The sequence below is a fragment of the Eublepharis macularius genome, chromosome 7, assembly GCF_028583425.1.
Source record: "Eublepharis macularius isolate TG4126 chromosome 7, MPM_Emac_v1.0, whole genome shotgun sequence".
Classification (NCBI taxonomy): Eukaryota; Metazoa; Chordata; class Lepidosauria; order Squamata; family Eublepharidae; genus Eublepharis; species Eublepharis macularius.
Window position 1 is genome coordinate 108,864,226 of NC_072796.1, and position 25,967 is coordinate 108,890,192.

The 25,967-nt window shown below is 42.4% G+C and overlaps 2 protein-coding genes and 1 long non-coding RNA gene across 7 annotated transcripts; 2 read left to right on the forward strand and 1 right to left on the reverse strand.

The window, feature by feature from the left end:
• The first annotated feature begins 269 nt into the window (after positions 1–269).
• PDP1 (pyruvate dehydrogenase phosphatase catalytic subunit 1) lies at positions 270–11,070 on the forward strand. 4 transcript variants are annotated; one of them, XM_054985970.1, is made up of 2 exons: positions 270–327; positions 7,213–11,070. In XM_054985970.1, the coding sequence occupies exon 2, from the start codon at positions 7,257–7,259 to the stop codon at positions 8,865–8,867; it is 1,611 nt and encodes a 536-aa protein (XP_054841945.1). In that variant the 5' UTR covers positions 270–327; positions 7,213–7,256; the 3' UTR covers positions 8,868–11,070. The 4 variants fall into 4 exon arrangements, with proteins under 4 accessions (XP_054841945.1, XP_054841946.1, XP_054841947.1 ...); XM_054985971.1 differs by lacking the exon at positions 270–327 and adding an exon at positions 375–392; XM_054985972.1 differs by lacking the exon at positions 270–327 and adding an exon at positions 535–580.
• A 1,796-nt stretch (positions 11,071–12,866) lies between these two features.
• Positions 12,867–16,472, forward strand: LOC129333886 (uncharacterized). 2 transcript variants are annotated; one of them, XM_054985826.1, is made up of 5 exons: positions 12,867–12,954; positions 13,908–14,432; positions 14,715–14,798; positions 15,192–15,275; positions 15,941–16,472. In XM_054985826.1, the coding sequence occupies exons 2-5, from the start codon at positions 13,949–13,951 to the stop codon at positions 16,393–16,395; spliced, it is 1,107 nt and encodes a 368-aa protein (XP_054841801.1). In that variant the 5' UTR covers positions 12,867–12,954; positions 13,908–13,948; the 3' UTR covers positions 16,396–16,472. The 2 variants fall into 2 exon arrangements, with proteins under 2 accessions (XP_054841801.1, XP_054841802.1); XM_054985827.1 differs by lacking the exon at positions 12,867–12,954 and having other exon boundaries at positions 13,882–14,432.
• Positions 16,473–21,743: 5,271 nt separating this feature from the next.
• On the reverse strand, positions 21,744–22,307 carry LOC129334121 (uncharacterized). Its single transcript, XR_008597472.1, has 2 exons — positions 22,115–22,307; positions 21,744–22,034 (listed from the first exon to the last, which is right to left on the reverse strand). It is a non-coding gene; the product is annotated as an uncharacterized LOC129334121 (long non-coding RNA).
• Between the last annotated feature and the right edge of the window lie 3,660 nt (positions 22,308–25,967).

Sequence of the window (25,967 nt, forward strand, 5' to 3'; positions counted from 1 at the left end):
GGCTACAGCGCCGAGCACAACGGTCGCGGCCCCGCCTTTTTAAAGGCTCGGTCGTAGCAGCGGGAATAGCGCACCAATTGACCTTGCTGGAGGCAAAGAAACAGGCACGAAGAACCAAAAAGAAGGGCGCACATGTGTACATCCTCCGCCTCTCCGACGTCTCCTGGCCCCTCCCTCAGCAAAGGCGCCTGATAGGCCAGAGGGGAGGAAAAGAGGGCCGGCGCAGGGCGTTTCTCCTCAGAGAGTGGCGGCGCCCGCCTCCTCTAAATCAAACGCGGCAGCTGAGTCGAAAGACTCTCCATATCTGACTGAGAGATCCTTCCGCTGGTGAGTATTTAAACAAAAATGAGCATACTAAGGCGGGGATGGTTACGGGCTGCTGAGGGAAGAAGGTAAATCACGTGTTTCCTTTCGTCGGCCAATAGGCGAATTGGGCCCTGCCGCCTGAGAGGCCGGGTGAGCTGCGGCGCGTCACAAAAGTCGCGCAGGGCCGAGGAAAGCCGTCACTTTCGCTGAGGCGTTCGGCGCTGCGGCCTCTGTGAGGACCGAGTCGGCGCCCGCGCGCGCGCTCCAAGTTGGGGTGTGTTTGGAGACGTGGGGAGGGGGGGAGGCGGCGGCGGTAGCGGCAGCGGCAGCGCCGGCGTCTGTGGCGGCCGCTTCAGCTGCTGAGGGGAGGCGAGAAGGCGAGAGCCGCTTCCCCGGCTCCTGTGGCCCGCTGTCCGAGCGGTGGCCCGCCCCCCGAAGCTGACCAGGTCAGTGTCTGAGGGAGGACGAGAGAAGAATGGGGTGGGGTGGGAACCTCACCCAGAAGGGCTGCGTGTGTGACTGGCTGCTTGTGGGTGTGGAGAGAGGAAGAGGGAGCCGTTATGTGTGACAGCTCCTGCCGTGTGGGCCTGAGGCCAAGCAAGTGGGTGGAGATGCCGCCGCTATTCTGGTAGTCGCCGCCCGTCTGAAGGAAAACGGAATTGGAAAGGAAGCAGGATCACGTTAATGGGAAGAGCTGGGGTTGCCAGCCTCCAAGTGGAACCTGGCGATCTCCCTGAATTACAACTTATCCAGACCACGGAGAGCAATCTTCCTGTAGAAAATGGATGCTTTGAAGGTTGGCTATATGGCATTATACCCCGCTCATGGCCTTGCCCTCCCCAGGCCCCGACCTGGGGAATTTTCTAGGAATTTTCCAGCCCAGAATGGCAACCCTAGTGAGAGCATTCTGTGGTCACGTTTGCGGTTTTTTAATTCCTCTTTCAGAAAGGTTGCCAACCTCCTGGTGGTGTCTGGATATCTCCTGGAGTTACAACTGATCTCCAGGCCATAGACATCAGTTCCCCTGCAGAAAATGGCAGCCTTGGGGTCAATGGCATTATACCCTGATGCGGTCCCTCTCTAAACCCTACCCTCTCCCAGCTCCACCCTTTCCAAATCTCCAGGAATTTCCTAACCTGGAGTTGGTAACCCTTTCCCCAAATCTGAGCATGAAGGGAGTGGGCAACTATCCATACATTGCTCCATTAACCCTCAGGGCAGTGTGGTATGCAGGCCTTGCTGTGACAAGTTCTGGGGAGCTGGTAGCTTGGCATATATGGGCATACAGTGAGCAAAGAGCTTTCTGGACCTCCGGTGAGTTAGCCAAGCTGCACACAAGCACCAGAGGAAGATGTATGTGCACATTGGAGCCCCTGAAAGCCCAATAGAAGCCACTTGAGAGTCTTGGGATAAATAGAAGCTAAGCTTGTATTGGTTTGGGGCCTGTATGTAACACATGAGATCTCATAAGTCCTTTTCCCTTTTGGGAGAGCCATATCTGCAAACGTGCCAGTGAACCAACTCCAGGCCAGTGGCATGTAATCGGAATTACAGCCTGGGGGGGGGAAGGGGGAAGGAAGATGGTTCCTTGTGAAACATATACCCCATGCCTAAAGTAGGAGGCTAGCCTTCTGTATTGGACAGGTGGTGAAGCCATGGTGGTCTTGCAGTTGACTGTGTCTGCCACTTGAATTAGTAATGGGCCTGCTTGGAGGTGTCGATGGGGGTGCCAGTCTCACAATAAACGGGTGGTGTGATCATGTGGACACTGAGCATCTCCCATATCCCAAATAGCCAGTATGCAAGAGAAACCATGTGCATGTCTACGAACCCTTAACAAATTGAGGGTTGTGGAAAACAAGATTTTATTCCTGTAGAGGTCACTTCTAGAGGGAGATGTTGATGCTAAACAGTTCTGGATCTAAGAGGCATGATGTCTGTTTTTCTGCTAAATGATGTGCACATGTGTGTTTTTTGAAAGGCCTGATTGTAGCTTTTGGGTGGTGTTAATGTATGTATGTCTGATTTTTAAAGCAAGAGTCTGATGTGTGTCAGTTGCTTATTTATGTCTAATGGCCAGCAGAGCTGGAAAAATTCAGATACCTGATTTTTTAAAAATGAACTGCGAATTTTACGTTGCCCAATGCAAGACTGGTACTTATAATCTAATGGTGGTTGTGAACAATTAAAGCCGATATACTTAGCAACAGAAAATATTTCTCCAGCCCTGTTTAAAAGAATGAGTGTAACTGTAGCTGTGGCTGAAAGTAAATGAATCTTGCATGAATTGGGTGCTATGTTGTGCAGCAAAGGGGATGGAGATCAGGATGTCAGGGGCTGCAGTAGGATTAGACAGAGCTGCTCAAGGATGGCTGTGCTGCAGTCGCTGCTTCTTAATGCTTGTCACTACAAACAAACTGCTTGTCTTTCTGTCTTCCTCCTCCTTTAATAAATTCTCTGCCTTGCTTTTCCTGGGCTACTGCTTTGTGGATCTTGGCGGCTTCTTGTTGTGACAGGAGAATGTGTGTGTGTCCTGGCCCCAGGCGGATTGGTATGTATCTTTTGTGCTCCTATTTTCTGAATAATAGGAGGGAGGAAGGGATAACAGTAGTATGTATTAAGTAAAATGCTGTTGCAGGGAAGGATACTGTGGAGGTGACATTTCAACTTGTTTGAATCATGTTCCATCCAAGTTTCCTTTGATAGAATAGTTTGTATTCATCATTAGTGGGATGGTCTGGAATTTTAACATGAACAAGAATGTGTTTCAAGGAGTAAAGAAGCAAGCCTTCTTTTTCAGTCTCTGGGTCTACCAGATTTATTCAAGTTGTTGACATATACAATTGCACCAATGAGTTGCAATCTTGGATAGCACCATTATAGATTTTGCAAAGACTGAATTCTTACAAGGCAAAATCAGTAAAATATTGAATGTATATAATAAGTTCTTATGTATAACAGAATTCTGAAGAAAAGGTTTTCAGAAAATTATGCTGGAAGGTTACAACATGTAACTTAAAATGGAATCAAACAAATACTGGTTCAGCCCATTCAGTCTGCTAATACTTTTTTTAAAATGTAAAATGCCTTTATCCTAATTTTTCGTAGCAAATCCATGTAGCTTATAGTAAATAGCACATAACAGTTCAGGCAAAACTTTCCTGCTATGAACTAATTCTCCTTTTTTTTTGTAAAGTTTACTGATGCCCAGGGGATCTTCATTTTTTCTGTTGCTATCTTCATTTGTTGTTATTTGAGTGTCTCAAGTAAGGATCTACAAATTTTGGCTTGGTTTGCCAATATCTCTGATCAGAGCACCTGCATCCCTAATTGAAATAAGCTTTAGAAAAGAAGCAAGGGCTTGCCATACGTTGCTTTGGAGATGCCCTAGAAGCTAGCACGACTAGAGTGGATCCCACCACTCAACTGGCCAAAATGTATACAGTTACTCATTAAAATATTTATATGTCCTCTTTCCTTTGGGCTTATGTTTGAAGACTTCTTCTAAGTTAAGGTGCCTTCCTCCAACTTAAGTGACTCTTTTGGTGACAAAGAACCACTTAGAGGAAGCTTGTGTTCAGTACTTTAAAAAAAAAAAGAGGTGCTGGTATTCATTATATTTTCCCTTCACAGCTCGTCCTGAATGCTCAAGAGGTGCTGATACTCTGTACCAGTGTGTGCCCCCTAGGGGCGGGGGAAGCTCTGCTTGTATCAGCTCAACTACAAGGGTCCCCAACCTTTTCAAGATGGGTGGCACCTTTGGAGTTCTAACACAGGGTGGCAGGCACAACTGGAAAATGGCTGCCACAGGAAGTGGATGCAACCGCAAAATATCAGGGAGTTTAGCAGGCAGAAGCTCTGTTTAATAGAATTCCTTTTAAAATGGAACGTATTTTTAAAACCTGTTTTCTTGTATATACATATACAGTGAAAATCATTGTGCTGTGGTGGCAGCTGTTGCTAAAGCAACTTTTAAAAACTCTGCACAGCCAATGATACTTCCAGTCACCCTCCTTGGCGAAAGTCTCACGAGGCCCCTCCCACTTCCAAAAATCACTTGGTGGGCGCCAGGAAAGGTGTCAGTGGGCGCCATGATGAAGACCCCTGATGTAAACAATCTATGAAATCATAGTTGGTAGATAAAGTATATTTGTCTCTCTGCGTGATAATTCAGATTATTTCTGCTTTCCCTCTTCAAGCTGTTTGACAAAGTCAAAAATAACTTGCAATATTGATTGTGTGTAAGTTTGTGTAGCACATGAGCTGATAGTAGCTGAGCAAAACTATTAAACTGGAGGGATCACAGTTCTACTAAAACCTTGTTAGCAGAACTATTAGCAACAAAGCCGGTTGAAAACAAATTGAAAGCAAAACTTGATCTTGGCACCTCCTGAAAGGAGTAGATTGTTAGGGGAGTGACTGTAACACTTTCTATTTTCCTATGTATGGAGGGGAAAGGGGTAGATATTTTTATATGTGTGGCTCATAAGAATGACTAGCTAGATCAAGGGTTGTCAACCTGAAATCTCCTTCAGAGTAATCCGGAGTTACTCCCCTTCTTTACTTCCCCCAACGTGTTACCAAGTTGTGTTCTTAGAAACAAAACCAGAAATGAAGCTCTCAGCAGGGCAAAGAGTATCCTATGAAATAAAAGCTTTTTTATTTTAAAAAAATCCTAGAACAGATCTTTTTGTGGTCTTTTGCTCAGTCTTCTAGGGGTTGCTCAATTTACTGGTGGCTCAGAGACACCTGAGCTTAAATACTAATAAAAATACTGATTAGTTGTTTCCCAGGAAAAGTCAAGTTCAACAAAAAAATACTGATTCTGGGATGTTTCTAGGGAATGTGGAGGCAAAGAGAAAGCAAGAACTAAAGATCCTCAGCAGGGACTAAGGAGTAGTTGGCTCAAGACATTCTGATGCCTGAAGAAGGAAGTCACAGTTTTCTCTCAGAAAAAAAAGAAACAAAATCATTTGGAACAAAGCAAATACAGCAAGTACAAAAGATTAGCTTTGAAAAGACGTTAGACCCGTACTTTGGGAATTAGAGGAAGGTTATTATGCCTTGCTTGTGGGCTGTGTAGGGGTACCTGGTTGGCTGCTGTGCAGAAATGTGATGCTGGAATACACTGGCCTCTGGTCTTGTCAGCAGGCTGATGTTAAGTTCTTAGAATGGAAATGGGGAAAGGCCATAAGTGAGACTTGTGAAGCTGAAAGTTTTGACTCTGTCCTAGGTATTGCCATATGAAGATCCAGACTAGCAGTGGTAGGAGAGTTCCATCTGAAATCTTGGGAAATTGTTGGTGGGAATATAAGAAACAGCACCATAATCTCAGATCATTAAGCTATTTAGCTGAAAATTTCTAACTTTATGTACCATTTGTCTTAAGATGAGCAGATGTGAATTCAACAGGTACTGCTGCTGTTCTTGTAATATATTGTTAAGTCATTTTCTACTGATTGCCATAAGTCATAATGTTTGTGCTGTATTGAGATGTAGTCTAGAAATGGGGGTAGTATTGTATGAAGCTCATAGCTGTAGTAGTTGAGCTAGTTAATTTCAGAGTAAATGTACGAAGCATGACATAAAGCTGTATGGATGCCCATTCTACTTTGCCTCCTGTCTCTACAACACTTTAGTCAGGATTATAAATCTGGTGGAGTGGAACAAATTAAAGTGCTATTATGGCTATAATCTTGCAAAGTAGTTACTTAGTAATATATCCCATTGAAATTGGTGGGTCTCTCTCTTCTGAAAAATTGGCCTGTGAAAATCTTGATTTAAACTTTATAAGGCTTTGATGAAAATGGCTTAGAAAATAATTAAAATATCTTAAAAGGAATAGCCAAATTTGCTGAGGATAAAATACTACTTTTAGTACCGTTTTAGGAATGGAGACCAGCTGTCTCCAAACTAAAGTCTGTTATAATGAGTCCAAATATATGGCTATGAACATCACTTGTCTGTGATACCTGAGCTCAAACCTTTAGTTTGAGTTTAAAACTCTTAGTAAAATGGTTAGAATAGCTGTTTATATAGGTTGTGCTGTTTATACTTCTCTAGGAGAACATTATGAAGTTCTGGGTATTCCTCCTGAAGAAATTCTGCGTGAAGCAGCAAAAATACTCCCAATAGATACTATTTATATTTAGAGGCATAAAAATCATTATCGGTTACTCCCAAATAGCATCTTTCATTCCTCACTTGTAATATTGTTGCCCCATTTAAGTCCTTTACTGCTTTTTGTGATCTATCTTATCTACCCAATGTGTAAAAATGAAACCCATAAATCTGCTGAGCCCAATGGCACAGGGGAATGTAAAGTGGACTTTTGCATCTGTACAATCCAAGATATATTATAAGTGTAAGGGTTCCTCAAATTATGCTTGACCATGGGAAATCTCTATATATTTGCTTATAGCAAGTTCAGCAGTGCTGAACTGAGACAGTTTCCTTGTGGAAATGCCCTTACTTTTCACACCAAGGTGTTTCTTTCCTCCATGTCTTAGAGAACTAAAAAGTGTACCCCCACAGCATTTTTAATCCAATGACTTGCAAAATGTGAATCTAGTTTTCCAAAAATTAGCGTTGCAAGCGTCCCAGCTACATTGGTAGGCAGATATTCACATTCTCTGAAGGAATGTGAATATCTTATATTCTTCATAATGTGAATGTGAATATCTTAATTCTTCATAACTTAGTTATGGGGGGACAGATAAAGAACTATATATAAATCTAATAATTGAAGCTGTAGCACATACTTAATCTTCAAGGAGGGCACCATATATAATTAGTTTTCTTGTCATTTACAGTTGAGACATGGTGCAGGCTACATTGTGATCTAGATCAAAGTAGATATATACAAAATCCATACTAAGTTAATGTTGTTTGTGCTTTTCCTTCCAGCGATTCCAGTCAGAAGCCCCCGGTTGCCTTTGTTCTCTGATGCCATGCCAGCACCAACTCAGCTATTGCTCCCATTAATTCGCAACTGTGAGATCGGCAGGATATACAATACTGCATGTTACTGTCACCACAAACATCTATGTTGCTTATCCCCACATTTAACGTACAGTCACTTGAGATATGCCCCGCAGAAGAAGCTTGCAACGCTCTGTAGGCCAAAGGAGAACTTCACTCAGTTTATTCATGCAAGAAACTATGTCTCCACGCCACAGAGATTTTACCTCACCCCTCCACAGGTCAACAGCATTCTGAAGGCAAATGAATATAGCTTTAAAGTTCCAGAATTTGATGGCAAAAACTTAAGTTCTGTCCTTGGCTTTGATAGTAACCAGCTTCCAGCTAATGCTCCAATAGAAGACCGAAGAAGCGCAGCCACTTGCTTACAAACGAGAGGGATGCTTCTTGGTGTGTTTGATGGTCATGCAGGATGTGCTTGTGCACAGGCTGTCAGTGAAAGACTTTTTTATTACATAGCTGTTTCTCTGTTACCCCATGAAACTTTACTTGAAATAGAAAATGCTGTAGAGAGTGGCAGGGCCCTGTTGCCTATTTTACAGTGGCACAAGCACCCCAATGATTATTTCAGTAAAGAAGCCTCCAAATTGTATTTTAACAGTCTACGAACTTATTGGCAGGAACTCATTGACCTCAACACTGGGGAAACAACTGATGTAAAAGAGGCTTTAATTAATGCCTTTAAGAGACTTGACAATGATATTTCTTTGGAAGCTCAAGTAGGAGACCCAAATTCTTTTCTCAATTATCTGGTTCTGCGTGTAGCCTTTTCTGGTGCAACTGCCTGTGTGGCTCATGTAGATGGGGTTGATTTGCATGTAGCTAATACTGGCGACAGCAGAGCCATGCTTGGTGTCCAAGAAGAAGATGGATCATGGTCTGCTGTTGCATTGTCCTATGATCATAATGCACAGAATGAAGGTGAGGTGGAGCGAATCAAAATGGAGCATCCAAAGTCAGAAGAAAAGAGTGCTGTAAAACAAGATAGGTTACTAGGTTTGCTGATGCCTTTCAGAGCTTTTGGAGATGTCAAATTTAAATGGAGCATTGACCTTCAGAAGAGAGTGATAGAGTCAGGCCCAGATCAACTCAATGACAATGAGTATACAAAGTTCATTCCACCAAATTACCATACTCCTCCTTACCTCACAGCTGAGCCAGAGGTTATATATCATAAATTAAGGCCTCAGGACAAATTCTTGATACTGGCAACTGATGGCTTGTGGGAAACCATGCACAGGCAAGATGTGGTCAGAATTGTAGGTGAATATCTAACAGGTGTTCATCATCAACAGCCAATAGCTGTCGGAGGTTACAAGGTAACTCTGGGACAGATGCACGGCCTTTTAACAGAAAGGAGAGCTCGTGTTTCTTCAGCCTTTGAAGATCAAAATGCAGCAACTCATTTGATACGCCATGCTGTTGGGAATAATGAATTTGGCACTGTCGATCATGAACGGCTGTCCAAGATGCTTAGTCTTCCAGAAGAGTTGGCACGGATGTACAGGGATGATATCACAATTATTGTTGTACAGTTCAATTCCCATGTTATAGGTGCATGTCAGAATGAGGAGTTCTAAATTCTAAACTGAGGTGTTGAACCAAAGTTTTCAAAGAACAGCATGGCCAGTACTGCGTGTTCAGCATAGTAAAACTTATTCAGTTAATGTCTGGTCATTGGTTTTGTAGCTGGAGCAAGTATGTTAATAACTGTTTGCAATAGGGGACATTGGTCAAACGTTTATTGAATTAATATAAATTATCAGGATAACAGAACAAATTGGGACGACTTTGCACTAATCTTGCTTGAGCACTGGCTTGTTACGTGGGGTTACTGTTCTTGGTGTCAGGAAAGGCTTCATACGCATCTGTGCAATTTTGTGTAGGGCAAAAAAATCCTTATGTTTTTCACATGTAAATATATGTATAGGTAGCAATTTCAGTAGTTATATGGAACACTGTATGGCTACTTCGTTGTAAAACAATTCAAGTAGGGCTGATGATTTTTATATTTACACAATAACTGTGGTGTCTTTTCAGGAAAGGAAGGAAACTTTTTAACAAGCTGATAAATATCTTTAGTTATTATTCTCCCTTTGGGTGGTGAAATCACAATTGAAAAGCATATCTACAATACCAGTGCTAAATGTAGAAGTCTTTAAGTCCTAAGTATCCTCAGCCTGTCCAAAGTATTGGAAATGCAATAATATTTTGCTTTGAATGACTTGCCTGCTCCTTATATTGGCAAGGCTTCATTCTTTTGCACAGTTCAAGGGCAGCAAATGTTCACTGAAAGATCAGTTAACAAGGGGACGGAAGTATTAAAAATCTTTGGCTTGCATTATGAAGCTGTGATTTTTTTCTTAATCTTCAGATGGTCTTGCAAAATACCACACTGTTAGCAAGTACCAAATCCATTTCTTGTCATAAGTCGTTGTTCCTCTTTTGAACCTAGGCAGTCTACTGTAGTTTTGTAAAGTAGTGCAGTCTCATGCTTTGTAGTTTGATCTTGTGTTCTGGATGTTTTAACTATCACAAAGTGAAAAACTATCCATAAATCTTGGTTCCCATGGAGACTGTTGAAACTGTAATCATTTGTACAGCATGCCAACTTTACCTATTTATATGTTTTTAACCCTCCTGGTAATACTATATCATCAATGGTAACACTTTCAGAATTCCATGACTAGTGTGTATATTTGCTTACATGCAAAACTCATCTCTCTTCCATACAATGCTCATTTGAAAGTGTCAGGCAAATTAAAACTGTTTTCTCAGTAGCCACAGTTCTTGAGCATATGTGTAAAATTGAAGATTTTCCCAATGTACATCAAAGCTGTTGCCTTCCCCTCATACTCAGGCTGGTATTTATATATTTTTTTAACACTGATAGTAAAGCCAGAGTTTATCTTATCTAGGAAAAAAGTACTTGCAGTTGGACATAGAAGAAGTCTACTTCTCTACATAAATGCTTGAACGTTCCTGTGGGCCTTTTCCATCATATAATGATCAGTTCTTGAGCCGCTATGTTCTAAAGCGTGTTGTCTCGGCAATGTGGATGCTTTTTAACAAAGTGAAGGAAGTCTTGTTTGCAAACACAACTGTCTAATGCACTTGTTTTAGCACTAGCACTCCGTTTGTTTTTTTAAGTGCTGAAATTCAAACTTGTATATAAAGTAATAAATGTGGAAATGAAGGTAACAAAGATTCACATGCTTCCTGACTTAAGGTAGTATTGGTACTTTATACACTTAAGTACATCTTAATAAAGGTAACTTCAGAATACCAAAGTCTTTGAAGGCTTAGTGGTGGTCTTTCCATTCTCTGACCAAGAAGGTTAATTATTCAGCTAGCCTTGGCTCATATTTTCCAGACCCCACCCACTAAATGTTCATCTTAGGTAAAATCTAATCTTCAGCTTCTTAATTGTCATGCTTGTGTACATGGAATATAGCTAAATAGGTGAAAGTTTTTGTATGCTGTCTATAAAATAAACTGTTACATTATTGACATTTCCTTTTTATGTCTGAAATATAAAATGTATAAATGTCACATTTTGGTTTGGTACTAAGCTTAATGAATTGGACCCTAGTCCTGTAAGTTCAGCACTTAGGAGTTACCTTTGTAAAATAAAATAGCAAACAAATGGGATTTAAATGAAGTATTCTTAGAAGACTCCCTTGCTAGGTATGCAATTGAGATGGTATTGTGGCTTTCTGAACATCACAAAATCTATGGCTGAATATCTTTTAACAGACTTTAATAAAAACTATTGTAGAAACATCTGTGCATTAAAATTCTTTTGGAGGGGTCACTGAAATGTTGACTTGCCCTTCATATGCTGAAATGGGCCTGGTAGAATATAGCTTTTGACCAGTGAGGTTATATTTAAAATGTCAAAATTAGTGTGCTGTGAAGATGTAGGTAGTGAAAGTCCTGCCTCAGTACCGCTTGGAGAAGGAAGGTATGGATGGTCTATTACTGGGCCAGAACTAGATTTGAATACATTTTGTTTAAAGTCTCTGTCTTATTTACTAGTTCAACTTTTCCCAAATTCAAATGAAGATGTATCTCATGAACTCTAGATTATCTTCCAGGATTTTAGATAATATTGTTTAGTACCTTGGTTGTGTTGGGTTACATACTTTAGAGTAAGTTCTTTTTTTCAATAGAGCCAACTGTTGAGCTAGATCATGCTATTAAACTAGATTGGTGACTATTTTAATTAGCTGTGTGTGTATTCCCACTCCCTTAATCTACCTACTGAATTAATAGCTTTTGTTTGCTTTTCTGAAAGTTGATAAATGGTACATTTGGGGATACAGCTGAGGCGGGGATACAACCTGTTCCACATGCTGTGAATTTGGAGAAAGTGGCTTGCTGTTACACATGTGTAGAGGATAATGAGGAAACGACACTAATATTTACACAGAAATGTCCTCTTAACTGTAGTGTGTGCGGCTGATTACAACATAAACAAGGCATGGAGACTGTAGTTTCCGAAGAGCTGTGGCTGCCACTCCTATGTGACTATCTTTCTGACCCTGCCGTCCAGCAGAGAAATACAGTGTCATGTTTCAGTTATGTTCGCATAGCAACTAGCATATTTTACAGTACTTTTTCCATTCAAAAACTGGCTTAATCTGTATGAATGCTTTTTTAATCTAGTCCAGGGCTGACCTTAAATAACCCTATTTGTTTAGTTTACTGCAGCTTCCTTGGCTTGCAGAGAGGGGAATGGAATATTGAGTTCAATCCCTCATTTGGAGAATCTATTGAAAATCTTTTGGCCTCTTGGAAGTCAGAAGGCTTTTGTTTCATTATTAAAAGTTTTCCTTTGGTGGCTTTTTATGTTACTGCAGAGCTAGCACCAGTCCACAGGTCAGATTTTAAAACAATTTCCCAAAAACTTCAGACAAAAAGGTAAGCAGTGTGTCTTCCAGTATGACTATATGCATGATTACTCAGAAGTAAATCCTACTGACTTTAGTGATATTTATTTCATAGCTTGTTTAGGGTGGAAGACCTGGTTTAATACAATTCTGTTCTAGCTCTACTATTTTTCAGTCTCATTCCATGGCCGTCGTCACACGGGCATTAATTTAGCGCCAAGATAGCGGCGTATCCCGCAATTTGTGCGATTTATACCGGCTCTCTTCCGCTTTCCCCATTCTCTCTGTACCACGCATTCCTACTCTAAATCTCGAACTAATCCGCTACCGTGTGGCTGTCCGTTTACGGAAATGAACCGTTTGTTTCGGGAAAAGTTTTTTTTTTAATTCACAACTCTTATAGCGCTATAAGGTAGTTGCGCGATAATGTTGAAGTAACACGACAGTCTCCAGCACATTTTCTGAAATGCATATAAGCCCGTCGCCGCCATTAAAAAAATATTTATCTGCCATTTCCTCCCCAATGACCTTCCCTCCCTCCTTGACAATAACCCACAAAAATCCCCCTGCCTATCTTCATATGTGCCTAGGAATCGCCATTTGACAAGTGTTTTTTATATTCCGTTATAGCGCATTAACAAGTTAAGAGCCGTTGATTTTGGCGCGCAATTTGACCGTGAGGGATTTTTTTTAGCTGGCACGCACAGTCAACTTCCGCTTTTACTGTCTCCGAGGGTGAACTGAAATTGCTGTCGTTTGGTTGGTCTTCCGCAGCGTGAGTAACATTGCTGAGGGAAATAAATTTCATCTGTACATGTCATACCATATATTTTTGAGATTCTCTTTTGCTATAGACCCACACTTGATTCTCCCCCCCCGCTATGACCTCAGTATGTTAATTTATTTATATTTATATAATTTTATTTATATTTTAATAACTGTTCTGGGATCACTGTATCACAAAGGCACTGAGACTGCACCAATATGTTACGGAAATTGGATAGACGTCAATAATAGGAAAACTGCCGAGCCTTCAAATTGAAGAAAAGTTATTTGCATTTTTAAAAGCAGTGCCACCAAAGGGAACCCCATGTCACTGGAGCTGAAATTTCTTCCCTTTGAATTCCCCCCCCCCAAAAGGAAAAGGACCTGTTGTTCAGTTCTGGTCCTGGAAAGGGGTGGCGGGAGCAGGGGGCAGAACAAATGGACTGAACTTCTCACCAAAAAATTGGTGAAGTATGCTTCTTGAAGGTGCCACAAGTCAAGGGCTTTCAGCAACTCAGGGGCTGGGGAGGAGACAGGAGAAGATTAAAAACAACCCTTGCCCTAAATCACAATATACAAAGATGGATGCCTAGAGATTGACTGCTGCCCTTCATGGACTTCATTCCACATAGAACAAAGGAGTCCATCTGTGAAAATGTGAGATTCCACATGTGTATATTGTACTCGAAAATAATTTTTAGAGTAACACAGAAATTCCACACAAACAGTTATTCTGTTTGCATTTGAAAACAGACACCATTGTGGTATGGTCCCTCCGCCATTTCTCACTAAGATTGCCAGCTCCGGGTTTGGAAATTCCTGAGGAGTACTTGGTGAAGTGGAAGATGGAATTTTGGGAGGGGAGGAAACTCAGCTAGGGAGATGATTTCGAAGACTCTGATATTAAATGCTGCCATTTTCTGCAGGGGGACTGATTTCTCTCTGCAATTTGAATCTGTATAGGTTATAGCTTATATTTTGGAGATTCACCTTCCAGAACAGCAATGGCTCAGAGTGGGGACAGACTTGTTAAACGTGGTATCTCATGGAGACATAGAGAAATAATGGATCTTCTGCACTTCTGGGGAGAGGAGAAGATCCAAGAGGCCCTAAAGAACACCCATCGAAATCTGGACTACTTCGAAAGAATATCAGAGCAGATGGCAACCCGGGGCCATAGGCGATCGGCTCTGGAGTGCCGTTCCAAAACTAAGACCATGCGGCTAGAATATAAAAAGGTTGTGGCACATAATGGAAGGTCTGGAAATGCACCCATCACTTGTCCATACTACAGAGAGCTGGAAAGCATTCTTCGTGGTGACGCCAGCGTTAAGCCAAAACGACTTGCAAGAAGTATGATTCTACAAGTGATGGGTCAGGTGCGACCTGAACCCTTGGTGCTCCAGGCAGGATCGGAGGAGCTGTTCTCACACGAGCTGGAAACCATCAATGTGGTCGACATCAGGATGTCCTCCCCTTGTCATTCAGGTAACAGTGGTGTGGAAGGGGTGGGGGTAGTGGTGTGCAATCATCCAGGGAAAATCATAACATTTCTCTTCCCTTTTTAAGGGACTAAGCCAGGCAATGTGTCCTCTGCTGTGATTCCATTGCCAAAGTCCACCTGCATGCTTTTGCTGATCAGTGATGCGCTTGAATGGCAGATAATGGAAAAGACAATTTTCATACTGGAAAGGTCAAAAATTTCTAAAAGAAACAATATTCTCTACTTTTCATCTTTTACATCTATTTTCTACTTATCATCTTTTCAAGGAATGCCCAATAACACCGGAGATGAAAACAACAGTGATGTGGAACATGAGCTGGATGTCACACCTGACGGTCTGCTAGAACACGGTTAGTGTGAATGCTTGTGCCAAATACAAAACATTTTAAAGGAAATTCTCATGGTACGCGGTATGGTGTGGCACGGGCAACGTGAAACTCTATATGGAAGCACAAGGCAAAATGGAAATTTGTGGTGTTTGTGATGAAGTTGAAAACAGGGCAACATGCGTGCTCAGCGATAAACCTTGAATATTTCCAAAGTTAAAATGTAAGTAGACATTCCACAATGTGTTGTGGTTCCATGTGTGACTGGACTAACACGGAGCGTTGACTGCAAACCATGTATGCTGGCACTGATGCATCGATTATTGACATCTATATACACTTCCTGAAAAATACGGTGCCAGTAACAATGTTAGAATTAACACTAAAAGTTGACATAAATTTTTAATTTTGTTTAAGAGACCAGTGATGTCTGCATAAGCACTCCCACTGATGTGTCTGAAAAGGAAAACAACCGTCCCTCACCTGGTGCAAACTCAGAAGGTAGGTGGCAGATTATGAGGACTGATATCAGAAATAAACACCTCTATTCTGTTCAAATCAGAGCAGGAAGAATTCAACCCTTGGACAAACACAGTGTTGGAGTCCATCAAAGCCACCAAACCTCTGTGGTGCTCTCATCTATAGATATATATTAAAGTGGCTGTTTTTCCATTTGGTTGCCGATTGAGGTGATTGTTGGCAGTGCACGTCTTGGCTGTGTTGTATAATGGCTCTTTGAGAAGCTCATGATTTCAGATGGAAGAATGTTTGGTTCAAAAATGTCATCATCAATTCAATAATGCTGCAGACGCGTGGCCTTTTCAGAGTGAATTTTTGACGCCTCACAAGCATCTCTCCTTGTCATTTCACAACTCCCAGGAGCAAAGGACATGGGTTGAGACAGCTTCATGAGGTGACACTTGGAGAACAATCTGCCACATCAACCCTCTAAGTGAAAAAACACAACCACACTCTCAATTGCAAACACTGCTGCACCTAACTAATCCTAAATTGATCAGGGGCGGGGGGTGGGCTTTGATTTGAAATCCTTCTTGACCACAGTGACATAGTTGTAAGTTGATGTAACATGCTTCACCATAAGATTACATCGTGTTTGATTTTGTTCCACACCCACCTAAAAATTTCTTTCCCCCCCCCCTTATCAGGAACCCCCACAAGGACAATGGTGGAACTGTCGCCTGGAACACGGCTAGCAAGAATCAGGTCTAGGAAAAGGGGTGGATCTGCAATCCACAATGCTGCAGACCGATTTCTGACACAGGCCTCTGAGGAACATCAGGAAGAGATGGAGCATCGCAGGAGGGAACAAGAGGAGACCAGGAAATGGCGTGAAGAGGAGGGACGCCGGCACAATGATTTTCTTCTGGAGACCAGAATGGAGCGCCAAATGTTCCAAGAGGCCTGGTCAGAAAACATTGATGTGATGCGATCATGTGTGGGAACGCTTAGAGAGTTAGGGAACGCCATTACACGTCAACAGCAGCAAGTTTCCCAACAGTTGGTCCCTGTCACTGTGCAGGAGTGCTCCTCTGACTTAGGCAGAAAGGGGGCACCCAAGAGATCTTGTGTGGGAAAAGCAAGGGATCGTTTCACACCATAGGATCACACATTTGGAACCACTGGTCAGTTCTTGTTTACACCAAAGAACGTCCACTTTATTTTCCAGGGCACTGTGTGATCATTGTTATCAAGAAAGAAAAACCACACCAGTCACTGATATGTTCAACCTTTTTGGGGGGGGGGGGTTCAACTGAAAATGTTTAAATTTGAAAATGTTCCACACATGCACCATATTTTCTCAAGTCAAGTAAAACTATATACAACGATCAGTCCCATAAAATCATGGGTCCTGGGCCTGTGAAGGCGCAGGGGTGCCTCTCCTTGACCGGTTGCGTTCCCTCCTCTCCATTGCCAGCAGCCTTCGCCCATGCCTTGATACACGGGCCTGCAGAGTTCTCACTTCTGTCTGCAAACTGCTCACTGAAACACAAACATAGAGCACTGTCAAGATCTCAAATGCTTGCTGATGATTTGGGCATTCTATCAAGACAATTACAGTCCTTACCGGAGGCCACAAGTCTGCCTTCCATTGCATGTATCGAGGAAAGGATTGTCTCCAAAGTGGGAGGATCTTGGGTGGGCTGTTGGGTATTGCGGCCGCTTGTGGATGGTCTCTCTAGATCAGTGCCCCGAGCATCACCACCTGCAGTTTCTAGGGAAAAAAAGGGATTCAATTTGATCATTATTTTCAGTGCTTGGTTATCAAAGAACAGGAAACAGTAAAGTTTTTTAAAATGTCAGCTGCTGACTGCCCAGTGTTTGTTGATAATATTGCTTTGTGTGGTGAATATGTTGCAATGTTGTTGAAAGCTCCTTCCTCTTTAAATTTATTCTTCGTAGATGTTCTGTTGTCTTTAATAAAAGATTGATTGTTTCATCAACCACTTGTTGCCTCTATTTAGCCACCTTGGTAAATCATCATTTGGTTTTTCTTTCAGTGGTGCAGACACCCACCTCCCCTCTGGAGATGTTTTTGAGGATGCAATTTTTAATCATTATTTTTCGGTCTAGATATTTTGTTGTACAGCTTGAAATGAAAGTCACTAAGCTTACCATGTGGATCATCAGTGGATGCTGTGGGAGCGCTTGTTGGCCGCTCCTCCTCAATGACAGGCTCTGTTCTGTCTTGGGAAGCTTCAGGCAGTGATCCTGCCTCATGCTGACTGTCTCTCCCCCTGCGCACAGCTGTAAAGAATTTAGAATGCAGTGGATTAGTTATCATGTCAGTGTAGCTTCTGTCCCTAGTAAGAAAACAATTAATGGTTAGCATGTAAATAGTCATCGCATCCAGGCATCGTATGATAAGAGTGGCATGATTATTTCTCAAGCACTAGGTAACCTTGATAATTGCAGCTGTTGTGTGCATGATAAAGGGTGAATCCAGGATCCCTCATGTTGTGACTTCAAGACTGCAGCACCCGAAAAATATTTAATAATTTTCCAAATATTTATTTGCCATTATAATTTGAAAAAATTGCATCCACTGTGTCTGCTCATCTTTCAATCTGAAATGAACACCACAATATCCATTTTTTTTGTGATTCGGAAGACATCCTGGAGCCTAGCATGGGAGCTTTTCATTTTGCACATGGCACTCCAAGAATTGGCATGCAGGCATTGTCTGTAGACATAAGCAAGTGCAACCATCCCTTTTCATCATACTTAGGAAAACACTCTGTAGGTTAACCTTTCAAAAAAACAGCCTCATAACGGATTTCCCCATTTGTCACATCTTATTTTCCACTGTGGTCACTCAGCAATCCAACACCACATATAGCACACATAAACTGCACACTAACTATCCAACATATCACAAACTAAAAAGTATAATTGGAAGCTTGACACACTCTCAACCCCCCCCCCCCCAAAAGGCCATTGCACACAGCAAAATTAGATTGACTTACCGGCATGTCGCCTCTCCTGCCAGTTTGGTCTGCCAGCCGCCTCCCAAAGACGCATCATTGTGCCGAAATGTGGTGGTCTCCCACTCTGGCGTGGGATTCCCTGCCAGGACTCCAGAGCGGTGAAAAAATCTCCCTTTGTTCTTTTGAACTTCGAGCGACACTGTTCAGCCGTTCTTTGGAAGCCACGTGCTGTAAGTCGTCGTGACAGCACCACAAAAATTGCCTTTGTGGGTAGGTGGGTGCTGCTCATAAGTCTCTCGACCTTACCACTGCGCAGAATAAGGTCCAGCAGCGCCTCCACCTCATCATCACACCAGAAAGCGCCGCGGCGTCTGGGAGGCATTTTTTTTTTAAAGAAATGTGTCATAACGAAATAACATTTCTGAGCATGCTCAGTTCAGCCATAACCCGTATTTTGAGCGGGAAAAATGGGGTCAAGGTTCGTGCCTTAGTGTCACAAGTGAAATTGACATTATTTTCTAGTGTGTCTAACGTATTTTTTTTCTTTGTTCGGTTATACATGTTTTGGGGATTGGAAAATAAATGGGGAAAAAACTATTTTAAAAAGAAAATTCAGGCGGCATGGCGATCTAACGTCCATTTTCTCCCACCTACATTCTGTGCAACATCCCTTGTATTGAAACCCCCCCCAACAACAAACAAGCTAGTCTCCGTGAATTGTGTGTTTAAGTGGTGTCTGTACAACTTTTCAAAAAAAACATGAAACAATCAATGTGTTGTCTGAGGCTTTCACGGCCGGAGAACGATGGCTGTTGTGGGTTTTCTGGGCTGTATTGCCGTGGTCTTGCCAAGACCACGGCAAAACAGAACGGAAAACCCACAACAACCATCGAAACATTCAATTCTCCTGCTGTGAGAGCAGCAAGTAACACTCTCATGCGTGTTCCATTTCCCCTATTCCCGCTGAGATTGGAATCTAAATCCAATCCAAACAGGATTGTTTACTCTGGCAGGAGATTTTACCGTTGACACATCAGCCATTGCAAAAGAAACATTTTCGGGGTGCTCTGAGGGGACAGCAATTTATCAATCATTTTGCTACGATGTTATAACGAAATAAGGTTAAAAAATCAATTTTTGAACCTCCCACCTCTCCAATCTCGGATTACGGAGTGGCTTCTCTAATCCACAATAGTTCAGTTTACCCCTGCTGACCTTTTATTATGAGTCACTTTCCAGTACTCTTTACAAAGCTCCAACGCCAGACACAGTCCCATTCACCATCCTCTTTCATAGTAGGCAGTAATCGGTTTCCTAGTCCCTCTTTGATAAAGAAACACATGCAAAATGTCTGTAGGTGATTGCAGTTGAGATTGCGTTCAGCAGGGACATAATTTTTATATTCTGCCACTGAGGGAATTGATAAAATGGGATGATATTGTCTGGTGAAACCGATGTGAGCTCCATACATGCCGTTAACACAGAGCAACCTGGCTTAAACTACTTGAATCTTTGGTGTGCTTTGATAGTTCCCCTCACCGCCACTGAAGCTTTATCATCGGATCAGCATTGACTCTTTCTTCTTATATCCCCCTCTTATATCAACTCATTACTTGTTTCAACAACAATTTCAAGAATCCACCATTGTAAAGGGAGTTCTAGGTCTAGTCATCAAACAACATTGAAAAAAGAGTCATAAGAAGAAATCTTTAATGTAACACAACTTCCTATGAAAAAAGGTAACCATCAACATTTTTTTCCCAAAAACAATTTTTTTTTAATAGACAACACATACATGTCACAGTTTCCACAGTGGACATTTCACCGCTGCCTCCTTTGCATGTCCATAAATTTGGCGAGAGCATCCCTGACTTCCTTTCCAGCCTCTAGCAAAGAGTTATTGTTATCCATGTTTTCGGTGTCCTCGGGAGGAACAAACACTGGAGTGGGATCTCTTAGCTCTCCAAGAACCCGCTGTCCCTTGGCCTCGCAGATATTATGAAGGATCACACAGCAAGATATGATTGAAACCAGATTTTCCTCCCTTGCCTTCAGTCTGTACAGCAAGCACTGCCAGCGCCCCTTCAGCCTCCCAAAACATTTTTCGACCTGGTTCCTACACCTGGACAAGCAGCGGTCAAAATAAATCTCTCTTGGTGTTGTTGCAAGCTTGCCATACGGCTTCATGAGCCACGGCCGCATTGGGTATGCCCCATCAGACAGGATGATGGGTGGCACAGACACTCCGTCCAAGTTAAGTGTGGGGTTTCCGGGGACAAACGTGCCGGCATCCATTGCTGCGCAAATGCATGAGTTTTTAAACACAAAGGCGTCATGGTTTTTGCCACTCCAGCCTATCTCCACATCTACAAATCGGCCAGAGTGGTCCACGGTGCCCTGCAGTAGCATAGATGAGAAATTTTTACGATTTCCATACTGTTCTGGGCTCCCACCGGGTGCACAGATGGGGATGTGGGTGCCATCAATCGCTGCTATGCAGTGCGGAAATCCCATTTTTGCAAATCCATCCATAATCTGAAATACAAAAATATAATGCAGAGAATGTCACCAGTCAAAAGGATTGTTTACTCTGGCAGGAGATTTTACCGTTGACACATCTGCTATTGCAAAAGAAACAGTATCGCGGTGCTCTGAGGGGACAGCAATTTATCAATCATTTTGATATGACGTAATATCGAAATAAGGCTTTAAAATTTTTTTTTTAAAAGCCTACCTTTCCGATCTCGCCGCCAAGACACACAGTTCTCACAAGAAGTTCAGCTTCTAGTGCATGGCAAACTTCCAGAACAGCTGTTGCCACTGTAGACGGACCCAGTCCAAAGTGGTCCCCAGCGACGCGGTAACAAGCACCTGTGGCCAAAAACCAGAGTGTGACTGCGACACGCTGCTCCACCGTCACAGGTTCCCGCATGTTTGTTCGTTGCCGTTCCAGTCGTGATTGCAGAATGGCAACCAAGTCCCAAAATGTTGCCCTGTCCATCCGGAAACATTCGAGCCACTGTTGGTCGTCCCAAGTTGTCAGGACAACCCGTTCCCACCAGTCCCGACTCCGCTCGCGGACCCAGAATCTGCGTGGAACAGCCATGCTGGCAAGGGCATGCCAGCGTTCGTGAATCCTCCGTCTTCTATCCTTCCCAAAACGCCGGTTGGATGTTGAAGGTGCATCCGAGCACTGGAAAAGAATAGATGCGACTCTTCTCCTACGTTGTATGGATCGCAGGTGTGCTTGGCAAAGGACAATGGTGCTCTGAGAAAGACAGCCTACCAGCTGGGCCACCAACGGAAGCAACATCCTTTGTAGGTCCATGGTTGTCGTTTCTGAGAGTCTCAGAAGACAAGGCAATTCTGGCATCAATTTGGCTATTTACAAGGGTTCAAATTTGGAGAAAAGGTGAATCAGCCAATGTCATCGCTATTTCGTTGGCGGGAAAGCAATTCCAACCAAAACAAAGGGAGAAGATTACACTTCCACAATAGTTAAGTACACACCAATACAAGGAAGTGTGCCAACACAGCTATTATTATTATTGCAGCACAAGTAAATTATACAATCAATATAAACACAACAGTTTCGATTCCATTCAATTCAATGTGGCTGCAAACTTGTTCCAATAGACTGAGAGAGTCAAGTCCCATATATTAACGGAGCCTCTTTATCACAGGCTGCAAACGGTGCCAGTTGAAGTTAATCGGTGGCGTCCAAGATTTATGAGCTCCAAGGTGGCGACGAGCTATACCGGTCTATTCCTTTCGGCTCGTTTCAAACCCAGTTCTTCATCAGGCCACCAATGTCCTACAATTTATATCACAAACTATCAGTAATCAGCCCAATATTGGCTGCCCCTGTGTTACCGTCTGCCAGTTCATACTTACAGTTAATCAAAGTATTTCGTATCCAAACTCAAAAAGCATTCCGGTTTACATTCAGGTTTACATTTACAGATCCAGCTCCCGAGTTAGGTGCGGGGGGCATAAATATCCACCATTAAATACAAGCCACTAGGACAATTGTCAATTACCATACAATTAATTGATTTAAAGACATATCAGTACCAGATACATTTATTTCAAATGACTAATGTCTGAGTGGGACCTTAACAAGGGAAGGGGGGGGGAAAGGAGAGACAAAAGAAAAAGAAAAATGGGAAAGAAAAGAGAAGGAAGAAGAAAGAAAAAACAGTATGAAAAGAAAAAGAAGCCAGAAAGGGGGGAGGGAGCAAGGAGAGGGGGGGAGGGAGGGGGAGAAAACGGAGAAAAAGAAGACGAGAAGAGAGAAAGCCAAAAACCAGAAACGAGAGAAAAAAGGAGCGGGGGGAAGGAACGCCAGTTCATACTTACAGTTAATCAAAGTATTTCATATCCAAACTCAAAAAGCATTCTGGTATACATTCAGGTTTACATTTAGAGATCCAGCTCTCGAGTTAGGTGCAGGGGGCGTGGATATCCACCATTAAATACAAGCCACTAGGTCAATTGCCATACAATTAATTGATTTAAAGACATATCAGTACCAGATACATTTATTTCAAATGACTAATGTCTGAGTGGGACCTAAACAAGGGAAGGGGGGGGGAAGGGAAAGCCAAAAGAGAAAGAAAAACAGGAAATGGAAAGAAAAGGAAGAAGAAGGAAGAAAGAAAGAAACAAAATGAAGAGAAAAAGGAGCCAAAAAGGGGGAGGGAGAGGGGAGACGGGGGGGGAAGGGGGGGGGAGGGAGGGAGAGAAAACGGAGAAAAAAAGGGCGAGAAAAAGGAAAGCCAAAAACCAGAAGCGGGAGGAAAAGGGAGCGGGGGGGGAGGAATGGGGTGGACAAGTGTTGATCTGGAAGGAGGGAGATGCTTATATGTTTTACGCATGAGGTTCAGAGGAACACCGAGTAGTCAATATCGTTATTCAAACCCTCTGGGAACATAGTATCTAACCTAAAAATCCATCTTATCTCTGCTTGGAGGAGCATACGTTTGTTGAAACCAGGGTTCTTTACTACTTCTAAAACAGAGAATCTGAAACTTCTATCCCCTCCGTGTTTCTTTCGAAGATGTTGGTAAAGGGGTGTGTCTTCACTATGGGTTTTAACCCTTGAGAGGTGTTCCTGAATGCGAAGGCGCACAGAGCGGCTAGTGCAGCCTACGTATGACATTGGACAACAGCATTGTAAGAGGTACACTACATTGTGTGTATTGCAAGTAGAAAAGTCTCTAGATTTTATTGGATACTGTATCTTGGGGAATTTTAGCGTGTTAAGATCTGCACTGAGAGCACACACACTACAGTGGCCGCAAGGAAAGTGACCAAGTGGTAAATTGGTTGGTTTAGCTCGGTCCGCAAGGTCCGAGTGTACTAGAAGGTCTTTAAAACTCCTGGTTCGCCTATACCCAATGCGGGGCGGAGTTGAACAGCCCGGTATACCTGCCAGGACGCGCCAATATTTTCTGATGATTTTAACTATCGAATCCGCTAATGGGGAATAGTCGATGGCCCAGGGAATACCCCGCCCATCGACCTCACGCTGTCTATAGGATAGCAACTGTGAGCGGGTACAACGATCCGCTCTTTGTTTCGCACGGGAAATTACCCAAGTTGGATATCCACGTGCTTTAAAGTCATTACTCATCCTATTAGCTTCTTGTTGGTAATGAAATTGAAACGATGCATTTCTCCTGATGCGTAAAAATTGTCCCACCGGGATGTTCTTTTTCAGCGCCATCCTATGGTAAGAATTATATTGCAAGTATGCGGCTCTATCAGTGGGTTTCCGAAAGGGCTTAACACCCAGGGACGTGTCTGTCCTCTTGAAGACCACTACATCCAAAAAGGGGATACTCTGATGGCTGCCTTGGTGTGTAAAGCGTATGTTTTCATCTAATCCATTTAACCAAGCCACAAAATCCTCTACTACTGATGACGTGCGCATTATGCAAAAAATGTCGTCAATGAATCTTCTCATGCAAATCATCTGTTTCAAGAACGGGTTCATCTCTGGGTCATACAGGAATCTATTTTCTAAAGCTGCCATAAACAGGATTGCCACGCTAGGGGCCGCGGGGCAACCCATCGCAACCCAAAGCAATTCCACCAATCCTTTCAAAGCGCAAATTTTGAACAACATCACGCTGTTATGACGAAATGGTGTTATATCGGAATTAATCGCAATAGTTAAAAAAAAAAAGGAAGGGCGAGGGGAGGGACTGCATTGGAGTGCCCGGATGTGAAGAGGGTGTTGATAACGTTCTATATGCGTATTCCCTGGATAGTGAGGCTGACTGAAAGTGCAAATAAGAGGGGAAAGGAGGTATGTTCCACTCTAATTCCGATAACAGAGAACGCGGTTTTGGACGCTAAAATTGCGAGAAAAGAGCCCGTGTGACGACGGCCCATGTATTTTTGTCTTCAATTAGTAACACCTAACATAATGGCTCATTCTATATGTTCTGAGTACTTACAGTAAACCCATCAGGAGCACGGCACAAACTCTGTCCTTACGTGTCTGTAACATCTGCATGGAGTCTGCACACGCTCATAGGGTTCTCTGCAAGTGGCATCCTTGGAAAAAGCGTTCCTGACCAAGTGGAGAGAACCCTACATGTGCACGTTGTATGCAGAAAAGGTTACAGGTAATAAAATGACAACACAAGTTGAGTAGATCTTGTTGCTACAATTGCACTCCCCTCTCTGTGCACATCTGAAAATGACATATTTACTGCTAAAATTATTTAATATGAAAAAGCTTTTGCCCAAGCCTTGCTATTCATTAAGGAAGTACTAGTAAATGCCCGCTGTTAAATGTCCACTTAAGCCTGAAAACATGCTACAGTACAGCTCTAGACAAAGGAATTCTCTCCTAGTGTCACCATTACCCCTCCCCAAAAAGGCTCACAGCACAATGTTTACAAGCCTTTTTATCTGTCGCCTTGGATAAAGCAATTTTTAGTGCAATCCTATTCAGAATTACTGTATGAGATTGTGTTTTAAGTAACTTGCGTAAAGGACGTAATGCTAGTTCTCTCCCTAACCCTTTTAACCTATAGGGGATGCATCAGATGACGTGAAAGCTAAATTTTGTAGTTAATAAACATTGCCTATTATGACAACCTCTAAGTAATATGTTATTTCTCGCTGTTGTTGCTTTTCTTTTAAATAATTTTTTTTATTAATAATGCTTACAAATACAAAATAGTTACAAAGCTTTTAAAGATAACTATTCCAAAAATACTAATAGATAAATGTTCTCAGTGAAACATTTGTGGTATACAGCATAAGATATCTTCCTGGTAGATAGTCTAAAATCGTTTCACAATAGGTAGACAAATGTTAGTCATAAACTTGGGCTTGAAAATAGTAAGAAAAAAGGCAATAATATGTAACTATCATTGAATCACTACAACATTACAAGAACAAATCCTTCTTCCCTCCCCCTCCCCCCTCTTTTCTCCCTAAAGATAGTTATCAACCATAAATTCTCCTGACTTTCACTTCCCTCCCTCTTCACCCCCTCCCTTTCTCCCATTCCCCTAACCCCACATATAGACAATCCTGACACGGTGACCTGCAGGTAATTACCTAACCGGTTATTGGTATAAAAATACCAATTCCAAGAGCAGGAAAAGACAATGAGGGCTAAGTGCAATTACCCCCTATCCCCTATGGTATCTTAAATGCTTCTTTTTTAAAATTCACAACATGAAAAATTATGTCCTGCTTATTGAGAACAATCCTCTAATTCAAA